This window comes from Anomalospiza imberbis, chromosome 1, assembly GCF_031753505.1.
Source record: "Anomalospiza imberbis isolate Cuckoo-Finch-1a 21T00152 chromosome 1, ASM3175350v1, whole genome shotgun sequence".
In the NCBI taxonomy this organism is placed as follows: domain Eukaryota; kingdom Metazoa; phylum Chordata; class Aves; order Passeriformes; family Viduidae; genus Anomalospiza; species Anomalospiza imberbis.
Window position 1 is genome coordinate 110569358 of NC_089681.1, and position 20587 is coordinate 110589944.

Consider the following 20587-nt stretch of genomic DNA (forward strand, 5'->3'; position numbering starts at 1 on the left):
GTGCTTTGTGAACAAAACGGGATTTCGTGGTTACCCACAGGTCACTGTAGCATTTAAATGCTCTGATGGGCACGATAAAGTTCCAGTCTTGTTTTCCAACTCGAGCATCTCAAAGCATCACTAGCATAGAAAACAGTGTAATAGCAAAGGATTTTTGCTTTGTTGATGGAAGTGGCAGGGGGGAGTTTTGCCCAATATTGTTGCTGTCCTGAACATAGGGATTTGCATATTTTGAAAAGAGAGGATGGTTCTTGGCATGCGTGGTTGGTTTTCCCCTTGTGAGCAGTGGGTGTGCTACTGTTGCAGCTCTCCAGTGTATTGATTATTGAATGGCCCTCTTAAGAGAATTTGGTGTTTGTAATTGCAGGAAAAGTCTTCACCTGAAACTTGCCATAGATGCCATCTCCAATCTGTAAGTGTTGGCAGATGGCTTCCGCTCTTAAGAGGAGCTGATGTGGACACTCTTCCTAGTATTGTATTGCAAAGAAAACAATGACACTTCCATCTAACTGTTAGGGCATGATTTGGAGTTTACTGGGAAGGATAGCTCTTCCTTTGTGGAGACACTATTGTGAAGTCTTTGCCTATTGCTACTGCCTCTAACCATCTCCCTTATAGCTGAGCTTTTGGATGTTTTTTTAACACATCCTGGCTCTGTTTTCTTTTCATTTCTTCTTTATGTAGTGAGAATTTTTTACCCCTTCTTCCAGGTACTGCATTTCTACTGTGATACCTGTTCTGTCCCCATATGTCGGGAATGTACCATGGGACGACATGTGGGTCACAGCTTTATCTACCTCCAAGACGCCCTACAGGACTCCAGGACTCTCACCATTCAGCTCCTGGCAGATGTTCAGCAAGGACGACAGGCTATTCAAGTAAGATACTCCCAACTTGACTACTTTATTTCCCCCTCCTTCTTCTCCCCCCTCTCCCACCCAGCTTGTCTGTTACAGGGCAAGGTGTCAAGGCAAAACGCTCTCTGCTTCTGCTGTCAGTCTTCTCACCCCTTCTGTTTTCTCAGATCTCTGTCAGAAGTGGCGGTGGAGCTGAAAATAAAGTGCTGTTATATGGGTTTTGCATTCTTGCAGCATAATCCTATCATGTAAATCACAATATATATGAAGCTCTGTACAAATGCACTTGAGTGTAAAGTGTTTCAAGAAAGCTCAGATCTTGTGTAGCAGTGCCAAACCTGGTTTTGTTTTTACAGCTGAGACTTTCTTTGAGCATCTTCCTGCCTGAATAGCTTCTAGCACTCTGCCTACCTTTGGCTCTTGTGATGTCTTCAGTGTTGCCACCAAATACAAAATACTAATCAGCTGCTGGATTAGTGTGAAATTCCTTAACCTGTATGTGCAGAGGGTCTAGAGCTATCTCCATGAGAAGATTGCTCTGCATACACAGAGGCACACTCTTCCTATTACTGTGCTCTGCCTCAGCTGTGTTTTATAGTGCAAACATCTATACCTGGCAAGGGCTGGAAAGAAGGTAGCACAGTGCTTCAAACTAGAGAAGGAATTTTCATCAGGAATTAAACTGCAGCAAAATGTAGATACTTACTTTTGCTGAGTATTACCCAGTGGTAAGTGTGATATTATATTAGTAGTAGTTTTGTCTATAGGGGAGACTTTGGATGGGGAGACCATAGTGGAAAGCTTCACTCCACACCTGCTGCCGTGTAGTTTTGTTAGTGTCATGTCCTAAATTTGAGTTGGGTATTACAAAACTCAACACTATATGCTTTAACTACTAAGATTTTTTTTTTTTTGAGTAAACTTTTGTAGAATGTCATGGATAGGGAGTTAACTTACCTTCCAAATTGGGTGGGCTTTCCTGGCATTTGCAAGATACAAACAGTAATTTAAATAACCCAAAGCTCATAAGCTCATTGTCCTCTCTCTGCTGCTTGTTTCTAGTAAATGAAGGAATTAAGCTTGTTCTGTAAGACAAAAGCAACTAATTAGTCTCTCATTAAGTCTTTGCACCAGTGGAATGATAATATTTTATGTTTGTATATATAGTAATCAGTTGTTGACATTTTCCTTCAGTTTCTGATGTTAACTTGTTTACTGTGCCAGTGTAACAAGTTTCTGGAGCTGGATGGCTAACTTTAAACTCCAGCTTCAGGCAGAATCCTGGAAAACATAGCATCTTCCAAGGTTTGTTTTAAACTGGATTGTAAAGCTCTTTAGCATTATGCATACTGAAATGCTTTACACATCCCCAAAATGACAAGAAGGAAGGAATTATACTAATTTAAAGACCATCACTGAATTTCTCCAGGCTGTCCTAGACAAGGGCTTGCCTGTTAGTAATTAAATTACTGCTTTTGACCTCCAGGGCTCTTAATCATCTAACTGGTACAGCTAAATCATCTAAGGACTGTGTTTTGGAGTAGAAACTAGCAGGAGATCATGGAGCTACTATTGCATAAATGCTTTTGTGCCTGATTTTCTTCCTACTGAGTTTACTTTGCTCATTCCTCCCTTATCTTTTTCTGGCCTTTATGCTGAAGGCTCCTGCCATTGTGATGTGCTGATTGTTGCTTGATGGTGCAGGTAAAAGTTGTGTGCTCATGTAACTTGAACATGCAACTCTACTGAACTTAGCTCATGCAGCTTTGCCCAGGCCTGGCTACAGCCCATCCAGGTTAAGAGGCTGTCTTGGAAGTATTAGTTGAGCAGCTTGTGTAAAGATCTGTAAAATGAGCCATGTTTTAAGAGCTGAGTTGTTTCATTAGTTTAGTGGGGTTCTTAGTCTGGACCATTGCAGAAAAGAAGAGTAGTGAGCAAACAGATCTGTGATAAAGTTCAGTGTAGAAATCTGTGTGTGCATGTGCAGGAATGGGAAAATTGTTCGACCTAAGCCAGCTACTCCTGAAGCAACATCAACAGGAGCCAGAAGAGCATGTGATGCTGTTAAAAGCAGAGGTGCTCAACTCAAAAGTTTTCATGAAGCAGAGCTCTCCTTATTCCTGGGACAATATGGCTGTGAAGCTATATGTTTATCTGAGGGAGGAGACAGCATGTCAGCATGATTTCAAAACAAACTCTAAAATAAGTAGTCTGTAAGTTAAAAGAAATTGGCTTGAGTGGTTTTCTTAAAAGTATGGAAATAGTCAACAGAGAACTAAATGCCAGTACAAGCTGTAATACGAGGGACACAAGACTGGAACTCTAAGAGGCTTTAAAAGTAATACATTGTAGTACCGCTTCTTAGTGGGACTGATACATACTGCTGCACCATAAACGCTTTCGTAATAGGCTCTGAAAGTGATAGCTCCCCTGACAGGAGATGTTGAGGATGGATGAGGAGGGGTAGTTGAAAGTAAATGGGAAAAGGTGGAATTTGAAGGGTGGCCTTGCAGGAGAGAGGAAATCAAGCCATGAGTCAACTGGCCGGAGAGTATCTGGTTAAGCAAAGTTGAAGGCTTTTAGGAAGAAATGTTTATTTAAGCTCTTCCTGTGGCTTTGGAGGAAAGATTGTTTTTCAGACTTAAAAAAAATGCTGTGAGTTGGGATACATTTCAACCTCTTGATCCACTGAAGCCTGATGTAGCCTGTCACTCCAGAAGAGTCCAAACCTCACTTTTCAAGGAAGTTCAAGCCCTCTGTAAGAAAGAGCAAGAAGCTTGCTTTTTTTTCCTCAGAGATATTTCTGCAGCAATGGAAAGCCTTCCATGCTTCCTTGTGCTATGATGGTCCTGGCCTGCATTCCTAAGCCTGTCTCTAACTTGAGAACTTGTGCCTGTGTGATGAACTGATCCAGCTGAAAGGGTGGCTTTTCTGTGGGTTTGCTTTTTGGCTGGGTCAGCTCCCTGGCTGGTTCACTGCAGTGCTACAAGGTCTGTTGGTGGTGCCAGGGAATGAAGCAGCAACATCCAACTGGGCTGCTGGTAGGACTCTTTCTTATTTCAGCAGAAAGCTATACTCCTAGCTGGGATACTTTTCCTGCCTTTTCAGAGACTCAGAATGATTCACAGGGTGACGTGAAAGCCGAAGCTGACACTGGATAAATGGTGTGGGAGGAATCAGGACTGCTGCCTTCCTATATGTGGGGAGCATGTCCCACTGCCTTGTTTTACCTCATGAAAGTGCACACTTAGCTGTTTTCTTTCAGAATTTTTTCCAAGGACTAGGTCACAAACTGAACGTAAATCTGTTATGGTGAAAGATAGATGGCTTCTTCAAAATGTCACCTTCTTAAAATACATCTATACGTGTGTAACTGTATATATGTATGGATGTATGCATGTAACCTAATGCACTTGCGTAACAGTAAAGCACTGAGCACTCATGTTCATTTAGGGTCAGTTTCCAGGTGAACATGTTAAAATACATTTGAATTTGTTCATCTCAGATGTCTTAAAGAGTGGGTTTATTGGAAAGCAAGATAAATTCTTTCTTAGCTGAGCCTATAATTGGTTTTGCTGGGGTGCTTGACCATGCATGCTTCTCACTGCCCTGTGAGACTGATCATGTGCAGAACATAGCGGGAGCTGCTCTCTTATCTGTCATGAAAGGCTTAGGAGCTTCCCTCCCAAATTTGTGGGGGAAGTGGTATGAAATAGATTACCACCTTTACGGGGGGTGAGGGGGTACTTGTAAGAAACTTGTCTGGCCAGAGGAGGAAGCTGATCTGTTGCCTTGAGCCTCTACCCTTCAATGGGAGCTTCCCTGTGGGTTGCCATATGGATCTGTGCTGCTGGGAGGTTGATACCTGAGAAGGATGGCACTGCTGTGCTGCAAGGGATCATTTTGGGGTTGTCACATTGAGTTAGCTCAGGCAGCCTTGTGCGTGGCTTAGAAGTCAGGCTTGCAGGTTTGAGAATCTGAAATGAAGCTTTGTCAGCAAAATGGAGCCAATTGTGCTTTTCTAAAGCTGGGATTTATATCAAGAGGCTGAATTTCTTTATACTTTTAGCCACTGTTTTGTGTGGTATTTCAGTGAGTTCCTCAGTGCAGGATATGAGCAGATGGTTATTGGGGAAGATGCATTTGACACGTGTCACTGTCCAAACTACTGTTCTGCCTAAAACTGTGGGCAAAAAGTCTGTTCTTGCAGTACAAACCAAAATGATTGTTTAGTTGTATCTGGCATGAGTTAACCTGGCCTCTAGCCCTCCCTCCATCAAAGCTTCTTTTAAAATTATCTTTGTGAGGAACTTCAAGTGAAGCTGCTGTAGTGTTTTACATGCATTGGACTGAAGCCTTTATATTGGTCCAGTTACTGTGATTTGTGCTATAGCTGCACCAGTATTACTGCAAATCCTGGTACCTTTCACTGCAATTATGTAGGATCTTCCAGTCAATTTTTCTAGTGTGAGAACATTAGGAGGTTTGTATCCAGTTCTTGATGCTGGGGAAAGCCAACTGTTATGTCCTGGTTGTTTTATCCTGCTTGACACAGTGATAAGTAACTGGAAAAGTTCAGTGAAACAAGCCCACTGTATCTTTTTGTGCCTTAAGGAACTGAAAGCAAACCACTTATGGCTGGAACACCTTCCATTGGTGGAAGAAGGCTAACTTGAGACATACCAAAAAGTTTCCTTTAGGATTTTTTGTAGTTAATGTGCTTTTAAAATCCAGAAAGGAGTTTGTCAGAGAAGAAGCATCTCGGCTGTTTTTCCCCCTCTGATTAGAGTTAACTTAGTCTTAAATTCTTTAATGGTTAAACTAAAAATCCTCCATACTGAGGTAGGAAAGTGTATATTTAATATTTTTTATTCAATACCTGGGGTCCATTCACCCCTGAAATACTGAAGAATTCCTCAGTAGAACCAAAATTTGCTTTTGAATTTGAGTTTTCTCTCCAGAGATTTGCACCTTCATTGGAAAACTTGAGATTTGGAAAGTTAAATGTCAGAATTAATGGCTGAAAAATAATACCTCCCTCCCATCTTTGGATGGATGGAATAAAAATCCTAGGGACCTTTTCAAATATGTTCATGCAAGCCAGCATTGATGAGTTGCAGTACAGTTACCATAAGCAGCCTTTATTGCATCTCATGGTGCTTCCACTGTGGTGTGTTGTGCTGCAGTTTGTCCAGTTGGATAAATTCCTGGACTAAATCGGTGTGATCTAACATCATGGCTCAGCACCTAGGTCAACAGGTCCTGCTGTTTCAGAGACCTGAGGTAGCCTCTTCAAATAACTGTGTGCTGTGTGGACATAACTGTGGGCATACTGATTTAATTTGGGTATCAGACAGCAGAAACCATTCAGTGACGGCATCAGCACCTCTGTCACAGCTCTTCAGAGCACAAGCTATGTAATAGCTTGTTTTTCTTTCTCCTGGAGCATTTTATGCTTTGACCATTTTTTTTTCCATTTAATAAAGCAGCAGCACTAGCTAAAGCCTGGGAGTCTAGAACATTATATATCCCATAGGAATATTTAGGTAAACATGAAATCATAGAAATTTTTTTTGTATCTTGAGGCTCTAGTTCCTACTGTTCAACAGAAGACAGGAAATACAAAAAATTACTGAATGTTGCCATTCTACAAAATGGCAAGTCTTGATTTGTGCACCTCTGTAGTCAGCATAGATACCCAGAAGCATGGCCAAGTTCTATAATGCTACCCTGCTACTTCTGCCTCTTGCAGTTGGTTTCTTCATAGGTTCATGTTGTACCATCAGTTGCTGTAGCCACTAGAGCAAGACCATCACTAGTTTTTCCCTCAGGTGGTGAAATGTAGATAAAGGGGAGCTCCCAGAGGTGTCCACCTACAGGGAGCTTGCGAAGGACACCCAGGTTCCGATACAAACCTTTGCCCTTCACCTTTTACTCCAAACTGAAATGTGCTGGTACCAGGAGCTAGTGATGGATGTCTGCAGTGCTTTCCTTCATGGAAACATGTTTGTCTGCCTCACTGGAAGCTCTGTGTGCAGTTTCCTTGTGTGGTGGTCCCCTGGAACATGTCACCTGCTACTACTTAAATTTTGCTCTTGAGGAATTGGAAGTACCAGTTTGAACCCTAAAGTTTACAAGATACACTGCAAAGTAGTGTTTTACTTGTTTTTACTTGTTTTTAACAAACACAAGGCACTGGTGACATCTCTAATAGAATGGGGAGTGGTATTGGTCATCTTTAGAGACCTGAGAAGCCACAGTAGAGAGGTACAGCTGCAAATAGATTATTTACTTTCTTGGCCAACAGCAGGAAACAAAACGGTTGTTTTCCATCTCGCATTCAGTAACTCAGCACAATTCTTGGATAAACACAGGCCTTGTCTTCTGTCTCCCTAGTGTGTGAACCGGTTGACCATCTAATTCACTAGCACTGGGAAAATTATGACATACCATGAGGAGAGAGCATGATAAAAGCTATTCTTATTTACAAGGATCTGTTATTAAAAATATTGTGTGGTGTCTGACCAGAACAAGAAACACTGCTGCTTAACATGCTTCCTAAAAAGTTGACCTCTCCAAGACAAGTTCAGTACAGAAAATGCCTGCAGAAACAGCAGGAGTGAGTTTTCGTGGCAGAACTCTGACATCTTACAGTTATGTAATCAAAGTGAACAAGGGATTTCCATGTGAAGAAGACTCCCAAAAGTTGTACTTAATGCTCTTGGCTTTTGCTTCAGATATGGATAACTTGCTATTGCTGTTTCCCCCCATCATACTTTTGCATGTTTGTTGCTGGTCAGCCTTCCTAGGCTGTTCTAGCTTATTTGGGCAGAGTGCAGAATCCTATGAATTTTACCAAAACTTCACCAATATCTTGGATGATATTAGAATCTTAACATTTTGGGCATCCCCCACTGATCTGAGCTGTCATACTTGGGCAAGTAAAAATAAATCCAGATGATGACATGAGTAGTTGGTAGACAACTGGTTCCTATAGCTGAAAGATCCCAGCATCCACAGGAAATTACTACCTCTCCTGCTATGATGGAGTTCTTGAAAGGTGGACTCTGGTTTTAGTGGGGATTAATGAAGGAAGTTGGGATTGCTCTTATCCCTAAGGTATAATAAGGGGTGCATATATGTAGATCATAGTTCTAAATGGGTACTGAGTACAAAAAGCAAAAATAAGTAAATCAAGATTTTTATGTTTTCACAGAGATCATTGTTAAAATGGGAATATGGGTGGATAGTTTCCCTGACACTTCTAAAAGTGCTACCTCTTTCTCTTTGAAAGGGAACAAAGGTATTTTGCTGTACTGGATGGGAATCGAGGTCTGTTTTGGAAGAAATGCATGCTTTTCCCCTGCAGTAGGGCAGCTTCTGTATTTGAATGGCAAAGAGGTCATAGAGGCACAGTATTCTTACGTGTGGCCTCTTCTAGCTGGGTCTGAGGCCTATTGGCTTTTATGAAGTCTTAATACAAGGCTAGTTGTGACTTCATGTCTACTTTGCTAACTGTTGTAACGAGATTTTCATTTTTTGTCAAATCTGCCTGCCAGATGCTTTGTGAGAGGGCAGGGCAGCCTCCATTGGAACTGGGATATATAGGCTGTCTATGAGTTTGAAGACTTTCCCTGTTAAAGACTTTCCCTGTTAAAATTGTAGTGATGCTGACTCTGGAAGTTCATGAAGGAGGAAGCGCTGAAAGACCTGTTCCTCTTACTGAGCCCTGGGCTGCAGGCTGGCTGTCAAGTAGCACTCCTGTTTTCCCCTGACAGTTTGCAGGAAAATTCTTTGGAGCAAAGACAGAAATGTTGTCTTGTCTGATTTTGTCAGGGTTGTCTTCAACTTGTCTCCAGAGAGCAATCACCTGGCCAAGTTAGTCTTCTTTTTTTTTTTACAGAAAAGGATCGCCCATGTGACCTGGAAGAATAAGTCTAGTTCAGACTAGTTGTCTTAAAATAACTTACCTGGAATTAAAATGTCCAAGTAATGCTATATTTAGGTTTTTATGTTTTAGCATTCCAGTTGTTGGCATAAACTAGATGCTGCTGAACAAAGAGTTCAAAAATACTATAGCTATTCAGTGAAAGATGACAATGTGTCCTGTCTGACTTCCTCAATGATGCTGGATCACATTGGTTAGTTCACAGATGGTTGCAACAGGTGGTTCTTAGATTGATACATCCTCATACGTGCAATTAAAATGAGGGTATCTTCCTGAAGGTTCTGAATGTATGGTAAAGCCTTTAAATTACTTTTTAGCTGATTGAACCTGTTCCATTGGGAACTGTGATCCTTCAGATTTGCCTGGTCTTTGTTTTTATGCCCCTTTCTGTAATATTTTGTGAAACTTGGGAGTAGTTTAGGATGGATTTTTTTTTTGCGGAAACCATTTTTAATTTAAGGGGGGAAAAAGAGACGTGCTCCTTCCGGGTCCATTCTGCAGACTACTACTACAGAATATTTAAAAAATACTAACATTGCAAGGTTATATTAGAAATAATTTGAATACTAGAAATAATTCACACCTCTACCCAAGATGTCAATAACTATATGAATACTTTTTACTGATAACCATTTGTTCGTTGATTTTCTTTTTAAATTTATTATCTCCATACTCTTTTAGGGGTATTTCTGTGCAGCTCAAATGCATAGACAGCACAGTCTCTTCCCTACAGTGTCATTTTTTACTATAAGCAGACCCATCACGTCTGAACCATTTTGAGGGGGTAGAAAAACCTGGGTTCTCTACATGGAAGAAAACATGAGTATGAATTTCTGTGCAAGTCTCTTGTTCACCATATTAGCTGCTTGCTGCAATTGCACAGGGAATTTAGTGCTATGGTGTTGGTGCAAGGCACAGTGGAGGTGTAAACTCCATGTAATAGATGTATTTAAAGAATCCTGACAGATTTTAGGCTGCAGTGTACGAAATGGGTGAAGAAGGCCTAGTAAGAAACTAAGAGTTGTCATGTTACGCCTTTACCTGAAGGCGTAGCATGTGATGTAAAATATAAGCAGCAGTCCTCTGATGCATTTTTTTAGTTGGTTTGGTCAAGCCCTAAGTGTGTGTGTCTTTTTTCCTCCCCAGCTGAGTATTGAACAGGCCCAGGCTGTGGCAGAGCAAGTCGAGATGAAAGCGAAGGTGGTACAGTCTGAAGTCAAAGTAGTGACCACTAGACATAAGAAGGCCTTGGAAGAGCGGGAATGCGAGCTGCTCTGGAAGGTATGCACCCTTACATTTGTGGTTTGCACTGCTGACAAGTGCTTTTCACACTGAAAAATTACTCAAACTACTACACAGCCAGATTCTGATATTCAAGGAAAGCTGCAGGTTTCCTTAACCAGAGCCGCTGGTGGGGTTTTGCAGGGGCTGCTGGATCCTCGGAGCAGCACAGCCCCACACATGGGCTGGTCACTCCCCCTGCTGGCCCAGCAGCTGCCCCGAGAGGAGATCCCCTCTAAACAATGTCTTCAAAATATCTGTAATGGGCTGCTCTAGAATTAGCTGCATAGTATAATTGGTTTTCCAATCCACTCCTTATAAAGGACAGGAGCAAAGCTGTATATCCTATCCTGTCCCTTTCTGTTTTTAGAAATGCTAGTAGAAATTCTTTGAGACCAACTTTCACTGTCCCCATCCTTAAAAACCTATACTATCAATCAAGGTAGCATCGTCCCTCTAAGTAGTTTTTTTTAACTAATATAAGAAAAGAGTACTCTCCAGCAAGAGTATCTGCACAATTCTGAACTGATGGGCTCATTTCAGCTCAACAATGCATGTGTGATATTTTGAGAGGAGGAAAGGAAGTAACAGGCAAGTTTGTTATTCCAGAAATGTAATTCAGTGGTCATGGTCGCCTTCAAGAGAAGCTTTGTTTTCTTTTGTAAGTGTCAATAGCAAGATTAAAATTGCGTTTTATGTAGTTAGTGTACTTCAAATGCTGCTGTTTTAGCTTTTGGATTGAGGGTGATGAGCTCACTTTTCACTGTTAACCTTCTGCAGGAAGCTTGGCAGCCTTCTCTTTTAAGGTATTCCTAGTACAGAAGGAGTAAGATCTGCCCCTGAGCTCTTTTTATCTTACTGTGCTGTAGAAATGCACTTTGTTGGACTGTCTGCACTGAGAGCAAGCTCTCTTAAAGTTGCAAAACATTATTTTAAGAAGGAAACACAGTGGTGGCAAATGATTTTAGCAAAACAAACTCAGTCTATCAAGCTCTTGTATCAAGCATGCTAATAAACAATTTTGTATACCAGAGCTGAGTCTAAGGATTAAGCTGAGACCTAAGATCAGTAATTTGTCTTGGACAACTATTGGAAGAATTATTTTACAGCTTGGTAAAACCTACATACCTCAACTTACAGCATGTTTGTACATGTGTTATCTAGTTAGAGTCTAACCAGGAGTCTTCAGACATTGAGTCTTCCTTCACTAAAATGCATTCCAGATATTGTTCTGAGGCCAAGCAAGTATTCAGACATCAGGAAATGTACTTTTGTAACAATAAAACAAAGACACATTACATTAGTTTTACGAAGCAGGTGTCTTCGCCAGATGGTCCAAAGTGGTTTTTCACAAGTAAGGGTAGACACAGGCTTATATAGATGAGTTACAAACCAGGCATTTTTGCACCAACATCAGTCTCTCAAGCAGGGACTGGCAGCAACCTTCTGTGTTATTTGAAGTGACATTTACAAAACATCCTGTTTTAAAGAACAAGCTCGGCATGACTGCCAGTATTTACAAGCAAATATTAAAATAACTGGACCCTAAAAATCCCTGGAGATAGATATCTGGTATTATCCAGTCACATGAAAAGAGTTCTGGCAGGCAGGGGAATGACAGGAGCCCACTTGCATTAGCTGGTACTGACTTCCAGCTCAGCTCCATGGGACAACCACCCACCTTCTGAAATTGGTCTCAGTTCTGGTTAGTGGAGCCTCAGCCTCTGCTCTTCTCAAGAGGCTGCAATAACTTGTCCTCCCTGGGGGCTGAATGAGATGTGCCTTTGGATGATTTGTCAAGTACCTTGCAACTAGAAAACAGAATAGCATTTGAGGAAGCAAATAATTACTAGTAAGCAAGTGATTCTCGCTTTCAAATGTCACTCTGGTGCAGCAGATCTGCAGAGTAGGAATGTATGGTGTTGCCTGGAGGGTAGGAGAGACTAATAATCCTAAATTTGGATAAGTAACTAGTTTTCCTTGTTTCTTCTTGTCTACATTGTGATTTTTAGAGGTTTGTTCCGCAGCTGTGTGTCAGCATGCTATAAAAACTGTCCAACTGTCATTTATGTAGAAGGGAGACTGAAGGAAATCTGTGTTGTGGTCTGTTTTTCCTGATGTAAGTGCACTTTTCTCTCCCCCATTTCCAACAAGGTGGAAAAGATTCGCCAAGTCAAGGCCAAGTCACTCTACTTGCAAGTTGAAAAGTTACGTCAGAACCTAAACAAGCTGGATAACACCATTAGTGCTGTTCAGCAGGTCCTGGAGGAGGGCCGTACCATGGATATTCTTCTGGCTCGGGACCGCATGCTGGCTCAGGTGCAGGAGCTGAAGAACGTCAGAGGCCTTCTCCAGCCACAGGAAGACGACAGGATCATGTTCACCCCCCCTGACCAGGCATTGTATATGGCCATTAAATCAATGGGCTTTGTCAGCAGCGGGGCTTTTGCTCCCTTGACCAAAGCCACAGGGGAAGGCCTCAAGCGTGCACTGCAGGGCAAGGTGGCCTCGTTCACCGTGATTGGCTACGACCACGACGGGGAGCCTCGCCTTTCAGGGGGTGACATGATCTCTGCAGTGGTCATGGGCCCAGATGGAAACCTTTTCGGGGCAGATGTCAGCGATCAGCAGAACGGAACCTACCTGGTCAGCTACCGTCCCCAGCTGGAGGGAGAGCACCTGGTGTCCGTGATGATGTGCAACCAACACATTGAGAACAGCCCCTTCAAAGTGATGGTGAAGTCCGGGCGCAGCTACATTGGCATCGGGCTACCGGGGCTGTCCTTCGGCAGCGAAGGAGACAGCGACGGCAAGCTCTGCCGCCCCTGGGGGGTCAGCGTCGACAAAGAAGGCTTCATCATTGTCGCTGACCGCAGTAACAACCGCATTCAGGTGTTCAAGCCATGCGGGACCTTCCATCACAAATTTGGCACGCTGGGCTCCCGGCCGGGCCAGTTCGATCGCCCTGCCGGCGTGGCCTGTGACATTTCGCGTAGGATCGTCGTGGCCGACAAGGACAATCATCGCATCCAGATCTTCACGTTCGAGGGGCAGTTCATTCTGAAGTTTGGGGAGAAAGGAACGAAAAACGGGCAGTTCAATTACCCATGGGATGTGGCTGTCAACGCAGAGGGCAAGATCCTGGTCTCTGACACGAGGAACCATCGCGTTCAGCTGTTCGGGCCCGATGGCGTGTTCCTTAACAAGTATGGCTTCGAAGGGGTACTCTGGAAGCACTTTGATTCCCCCAGAGGTGTGACGTTCAATCATGAAGGCCACTTGGTAGTGACAGACTTCAACAACCATCGCCTCTTGGTCATCCATCCAGATTGTCAGTCAGCACGCTTCCTGGGCTCCGAGGGCACCGGCAACGGCCAGTTCCTGCGCCCACAGGGAGTGGCGGTGGATCAGGAAGGACGCATCATCGTGGCCGACTCCAGGAACCACCGGGTGCAGATATTCGAGTCCAATGGTAGCTTTTTATGCAAGTTTGGCACTCAGGGAAGCGGCTTTGGTCAGATGGACCGTCCTTCAGGTATAGCTGTCACCCCTGATGGCATGATTGTTGTGGTCGACTTTGGAAACAATCGAATTCTCGTCTTCTAATCTGTGTTTGAATTAGGAAGAAACTGTCTCAGGGAAATTCTTCTAAGAGAAAATGAAAAAATACAACGTTAATTCAAACCTACCTCATCTTTAATTTTTTTACAGATGAATGTACTTACCTTTTCTGCAGGGAGTGAGCCTGTAAAATTGAATTCTATCTACCTCATTGTCCTCCCTTCCCTCCCCAATTTCTCGCCCCCTCCCCATCCCCACATACTCATAGTTCAGAACGTTTTACCTCTTTCCCCCCAATGGGGTTTCATGCACAAACAAGAATTGCTGTGCACATTAGGTGGTTTGTGTGGTGACTTCTGTTAGACTAAGCCAAGATAGGCGCTATGTAACTTTTTAAATGGAGAAAATGATAGTAGGTGTTTGTAGAGAATTTGTGTTCTTGACCATTCTGCAGTTCTGTGGGTGGGGACATGGGAGGGAGGGACATTTGTTGCTGTTTTTGGTTGGTTTTTTTTGGGTTTTTTTTTTTTTTTTTCATTGCTGCTGCAGCAGAGAACTTTTTCCTGTTCTCCTTTTTATACCTCAGTGTGTTTGATTTACTGGCGAGCACAGCATCTTGTTCCCAGACAACTTTGAACGCTTTATGAAAGTGAGTGAGATTCACTCGCCAGGAAGAGCAAGTTTGCATCTTTTTTGGCATTTCTGTGTATTTTTTTACTGAAACACAGTAATTTAACAGCACAAAGTGAAGCTGATGAAAATGCACAAAAATTCTTTAAGTTTAAACCAAATTGTTCATTTTAGTGGCTTAGTGCAGTCCTTGTAAAGTTTAGATAAAAAGCAAGGCTTCCTTTAATGTATCCTGTAATTGAGAATTTCACTTTTACCCCTTTTCACCTGAAAGCTAAATTAGTTTGAAAAAGTTACAGTTTCTTTTTATCAGAACCCCTAATCCAGGTAACAGAAGAGGTTAGGAGGAGCATTGAAACAGGGAAAATTAAACCCTTTTGATTTACTTTCTTGTGAAATGACTTAGTGTTTTTGCCCCTTCCCATAGAGAAACCTTAAGGGAATAACATTTGAATTTGTTAGAAGTGGTACCTTTTTCCAAAAGTAAGAAATAAGCACAGCTTTGGAGATTCAGGGTGTGATTTGGAGAAATCAAGAGTTGTTTTGCTTTGTTTTGTTTTGGGTTTTTTTGTTCAGAGAGGATTGCAATAACTCTATCACTGATTTTTGGTTTTTTTTGTTTTTTTGGTTTTTTTTTTTTTTTTTTTCATCTTCCGGCTTCCCCAGAGAGCTGGACTGAAGATTTTGGGAATAGCTACTGTAGCTTTTAGGGTGGGTGGGGTGGGCCTGTAGCTCCCTGCTGCAGGAACTCTGGCTACAGATCCAAGTGAAGAGTTACCAGTACCAGCTAAAGGCAAACTGCATCAAGGTGAAACTTTGCTGCTTTTTTCCCAGGGCAGTACCAAAGACTTCTGTGTAACATTAACGTATATGATCCTTAAAAGCTTGGAGGCAGAGGGAAGTTTGCCCTTTTGGGGATATAGAAACTGGTGTTCTGAGAAGCAGAAACCTTTGGAGAGAATAGAGATCTCTATAGCAAAATGTGACTTTGAGTCCCTGGAAGGATTTTGTTTTATTCTTCAATTTCCTGCATTCCAGTTTAGCTGTTCATGCAGATATGGTCTCTACATACCTGTAACTTCACCCTCTGGTGCTGGCAAACAAGAATTGCTTAAAGTGGAGAACAGAGGGCTCTTCTTGCTCTCTGCAATGGAAAAACTCTTGTCAGTACTCTTGAGTTTGGGAATGCCATGGGATTTACCTTACTGTTTGTAAGAGAAGATCTCAGAAATGTAAATGTAGTCGTTGTCAAAAAGTCTGAAGAGCCTTAACCATCCTGCAAGAAAAGGGTTCATCTCTCTGCCAGCCACCATGCACAAAAGTGACCTGAGGTTGAAAGGCTCTTTACAAGTTCGTGAGAAATCACAAGGTGCACTTTCCTTCTTGCTGCTTTTCCCCTCCAAGGAGTGTTAACTTTCTGAGTTTTGTAGAAATACCAATGATGTGTGCAGACAGAGAGAGCTGCTGCTTTAGAGGAGGCTTAAACTAAAGGACCAGAAAGAGACAAGAAAGGTTCATGAGATGGCAAAACCTCTTTCAAAAGAAGGGTGAGGAAAAACACCTAAATTAAATGGGATAAAACAACTGTGCTGCCTTTCAGCCAAAGCCTCAAGGAAGCAAACTCTTCAAAGCAGTGTGTTTCAGTTAGGCTTAATCTTAGGATGGCATGGTTTAAAAATAGTCTTTAAAGGATAATCTTTTATACAGATGTCTGTCATTAAATTTCTGTGGCCACACAAAACATGTATGAGAGAGAGCTAGTTTACCTTATTTGCAAGTTCTGCCTGTGTGCACACCTCCCTTCTTGGGGGTGGCCTACAGTTGTGAGAGATGTCTGTGGTCGTCTTGTATTATTCAGCCCAAGAACTATTTGCAACTTGGACTGTGAAAATTAATAGCCTGCAAGATCTAGATACCAAAGAATAGTGGTTTAAAAAGCTTTAATGTTTAGTCTGCAGCATCCTTGCAGTTATCCTATCATGTCTTAATGAAAATGCCAGGTCTCTAAATAATTTGATCAGAGTGGCTGACAGTGTTGAAGTGTCCTAGAAATGCTCTTGTGCTTAAATGCTTCTGGGGTTTGCCCTTCTCTGTAGCTAGAAGGGAGTTGTTTTTCCAGGCATTAAAAAAAAAGCTAAATGTGCAGCCAGGATTGTGTTGAACTGGAGGAATGTTTTGCCCCCTGCACCGTGTGGAAGGTGACAGACACTGAAATTGCCATTTGCTGTTTTGAATGGAGCCATTGCACAGCCCCCCAGCTCAGTCAGGAAGAGGAATGACTTAAACTCTTTCTAAGCTGCTGTCTATTTAACTCAGTGGGATTTGCTTGCAAACCAAACCTTGAGTGTTTGACCTCGTGTTGTTGGGGAGCTTTTTCGTTTTAAAAACACTACTATTTAGCTACCCAAAAGAATTCTTATCTTTGTGATAGATAGTGCTAAGCACACTTGGTCTCATTGAAAAGTGGTAGTGTAGCTTATAAAATGGAGTGTTTATATGCAATGAAAAAAAGTAGTGCTAATACACAATGCCAACATCAGATGCCCCATAGAGGCTTATCAAAAAGTAATATACACGATTCCAACCTTGCTCTGCTTTTCCATGCATGTTCTCAGGTTAATGCCCCAGTATCGTAATGTACATGCATGCAGAGAGGAAAAGCAAGGCTTGGAAACTGGATTGCAAACCAAACAAGCATTCAGAGTAACCTTCTTAACTAGGGGCAATGGCCTGAAGAAGGGTAAAGTGAGTGTGTGCCTCTTCGTTGGGGAACAGCAAATGTAGGGGACAGAGCTGTTTACTTGAACTCCCAAAGGATTTTCTCTATGCCAGGTTAAACCAGTGGCTCTCTGTAAACCTTTTGCTTGACAAAATGTTATCAGCAATCAGTGTGGCTGGTTTGGGTGCTCAGCATATAAAGCAATCTTGTCCTTTCTCAGAATTATTTAAGCAGGAACTTTAGTAGCAAACTGAAGTAGATTCAGTACTTGATAATGCAGGTCCTTCACATAACTTGCTCCTTTTTATTTAGTGCATTTTAAATATAACTTATTTAAGGAGGCCCACGAACCTGAAACTTTTAAAGAAAGCAGGGAAAGGAAGATAACACCCGAAGACTAATGCATGTTAGGGCCAGACATAACCAACCTGGGAGAGAGAACAAGTCACTTGGATGTGGCGTTCCCTTGGAATTGAAGGAAAGTGGGCCCCAGTCCATTACATTACAGTTAAACCAAAATTGATTTCTGAAGAGAGCGGGTTTATAGGCTCATCTTGCCATAACTTTGATCATAAGATTTCCTTGTTCGTTCTAGTTTAAAAAAGTATTGTGCCAAAGTTTTGTTTATTTTTTAAAGGAGTGTAAGCCAAATGGTGCCAAAAGGTAATAGGGTATTTAAAAGTAGAGATATTTAGACAAACAGTTTGGAACTGTATAAAAAAGGAACACTGGTACTTGCGTTAGACAAATATTGTACCTTTGGTCTTTGAGTCCTTGGGAGTTTGAAACCCAGTTTGCTGTGGTACAAAATGCACAACTAGAGATGCCACTATCTTTTGCTTGAAGTTCTACCTCACTTTGCAGAAGTAAATCATCTACCTCAATTTAGCATCAGACAGGTTTGGGACATAGTTGAGAATCTGCCTGGGGGAAGGATTCATCCTGCCTGTTGGAAAAGCATTTTAATTGAAACAGAGATACTAAGTGTGTACTATGTGGTGACTGCTTGCTTTTGTTTGCTTTTGTTTTTGCTGCCTGCCTATGGAGATATTAAACTGCCCTTGCTAGAGAATCTGTAAATAAAACCAAATGTTCAGGCAAACTGGACCGAGACCTGAAATGCTTTCGGGTTTGTTCTGGTTTCACTACAAGGTATGGAAGTGTAAACTTTTGTTCAGTATTATGACACTACTGGCTGACGTGACATACTTCATGTTCATTTGCAGTGTTCTTATGTCCGTAAGACCTTTAGGTCTTCTCTCTACAAGAGAAAAACTTTTATGCATGCCTACCAATGTGTCCTGTTTGGGAGGACTGGTGTTATGATTGCTGTAAACACAATGCTATACCAAATGCTTGAAGGGAATAAGGTCCTGGTTTTTTATTTTATTGACTTGGTGATTGTATTTGTAGCTTGCTTGACTCAATGGGATTTTTTCCACCATGACAAAGCAATCGAGTTCCTATTCCTGGAGGGCAGCTTAGGTTCAGACATACTCAGGAGAGGCAGTTGAAAACCAGTGTCTTGGGGTTTTAGGCAAGTTAACTAGTGACGTGCAACATACCCTGTTTTACCTGTGGAGTTAAGTTGCAGAAGCATATTTTCAGACTACTCTATTGGATGAAAAAGAAGTCCTTTTTCCTCCCAAGCTCATATTAAGGGGTGGCAGAAGTGGGTACAGGAGACCCCTAGTAACAACAGGCTGTGTTGGGTTTGGTAAATGTTATGGTGGGAAATGTACATTGATGTCTCTAAGTGATCTTACGGGTTAACAAGCCAGACTGGCATCTTTTTCCATCATTGTTCAACCAATAATGGTTCTAAAAATGCTTTGTGTACCTGCATGGTCTTAGACCTTCTATTAATGATTGTATCAACTTACAAACTCAGGTAGATAATTTTTTAAGCTCTTTTCATAGAGCCTTACTGACTGAATGTTAAGTGTCTGTGTACTGATGTAGTTAAGTAACTTCCTTTTGAACTACCAGACTAGTTTAAAAAAAAAAAAAAGTCCTTTTATAGGTTTGTAGAGTACTTTTCAGACAATGTAGTAGCTTTTCCTTCAGAGGGAGGTTTGTTTCTGAGGGATTTTTTTAGTTTTTTTTTTTTTTTCTCTAAAATGACTAAGAGGTTTTTAACTAGTTTGTAAGGTTTGCTTAGTCACCTGAGTTGGTGGAGGTTTCTTACGTCTGTGACTCTTGTTTGTATTGTGCATTACCTGTCATGCCCTGCTCGCTTCATGCACAGGTCCTTGGAGCAGCTGAGGCTGTGAAATGCATGCCTGCAATTTAACTTGAATAGAAGTTGCAAGCCTTGAACAAAATGAAGCTCAGCCCCATGAAACCAATGTCAAACATGATTTTTTTTTTCTCCTCCTCCCCCTCGCTCCACTTAATTGACTGTAGATGTATGCCCCATTTTGCAAAATTTTCTGATTTATAAGTAGCATTGCTGTTTTATAAGTAGCATCGATTCATAAGTAGCATTACCTCAGTGCGGGTTTGCATCAGGATCCAGGCTGATCTTGTCAATTTTTGGATGTTGGGCATCTTGAGTTGATTTGGTTTCTTAGTTTCCTCTTCTGTTATTTCTTTTCTACTTTAGTAACTAATCATGCTGCTCTCCTAATAATAATAAAATATGTCAGGAGGTCAGACAGTGCTCTGCTTTTAATGAGCTGCTCAGAGCTTTTGTATCTAATTGAAAATGAGTCAGGCTGTGACAAAAATTGCTGTGCTCCAAAAAGGGCATCACCTTTCTACTTGGACAAAAAGTGATATAATTTTTACTTATCAGATGTTGAGTACTGCAGAGAAGAAAACATGACAGGTTATGTGCAAACTTTTACGTAGAATAAGTGAATAAAATGTTAGAACCCTTGTGTTAATGGAGGCTTCTGAATGTATCTTTGTGGTCCATAGGGAAGGCTGAAGGATGTAGCAAGGAGACGATGTATCAGCTACTGCAGCCTTAAAACAAAGTCAGTGTCTCTCTGGACTTTAAAATGTTCCTATGCAGTTTATTTTATTTTTGTTTAATCAAATAAATGTGAGGTTTTTTTCACGGCAAATCTGTGTGTGTGTGTGTGTTTCTGTACCATCCAGGAAAGCCTTCTCTTCTATCGGGATGCAAAAAAGAAAAAGCCCCTCCTAGCTGTTGTGTGTTATTAGAAAAAAGTCCTCATTGTCATGACTGGAGAAAAGAGTTGGAATATTGGACTCACTGCTTCAAAATCCATCCTTTTTTCCCCAATATTTTGCCCAAACATTTCTGGTTTTAACTTTTTTAGGTCCATTTCTATGTTTGCTTTCCTTCACCTTGGCCACTGAAAGAATGCATCTTCGGCATGGCAGTGTAAAGCAAAGCCACCAGAACATTGACTAAGTCTCTCTGGCATCTTACAGGGCAGCCTGTCAACAAAAGTTTGGTTAGTGAAAAGCTGCCATTTTTCCTCACTACCTTGGAAAAGGTTTGAAAAGAAATTGTGAGCATAGGAAGATGCTCTTCAAGTGAGGTTTGAGAATTAAAGCCCACTGCCTAAATTCCCAGCATGGGTAGCAGTGGTGGTGGATTCCAGGCTCTGGAAGTGC

At 41.7% G+C, this 20587-nt stretch overlaps 1 protein-coding gene across 4 annotated transcripts in view; it reads left to right on the plus strand.

Moving 5' to 3' along the window:
* Positions 1-20067, plus strand: part of TRIM71 (tripartite motif containing 71) — a 62140-nt gene extending 42073 nt beyond the window's left edge. For all 4 annotated transcript variants that reach the window (XM_068205959.1, XM_068205973.1, XM_068205950.1 and 1 more), the window contains 3 exons: positions 711-878; positions 9952-10086; positions 12241-20067. In XM_068205959.1, coding sequence (XP_068062060.1) covers positions 711-878; positions 9952-10086; positions 12241-13692 — 1755 coding nt within the window. In that variant the 3' untranslated portion in view covers positions 13693-20067. The remainder of the gene's footprint in view (positions 1-710; positions 879-9951; positions 10087-12240) is intronic.
* Positions 20068-20587: the final 520 nt, after the last annotated feature.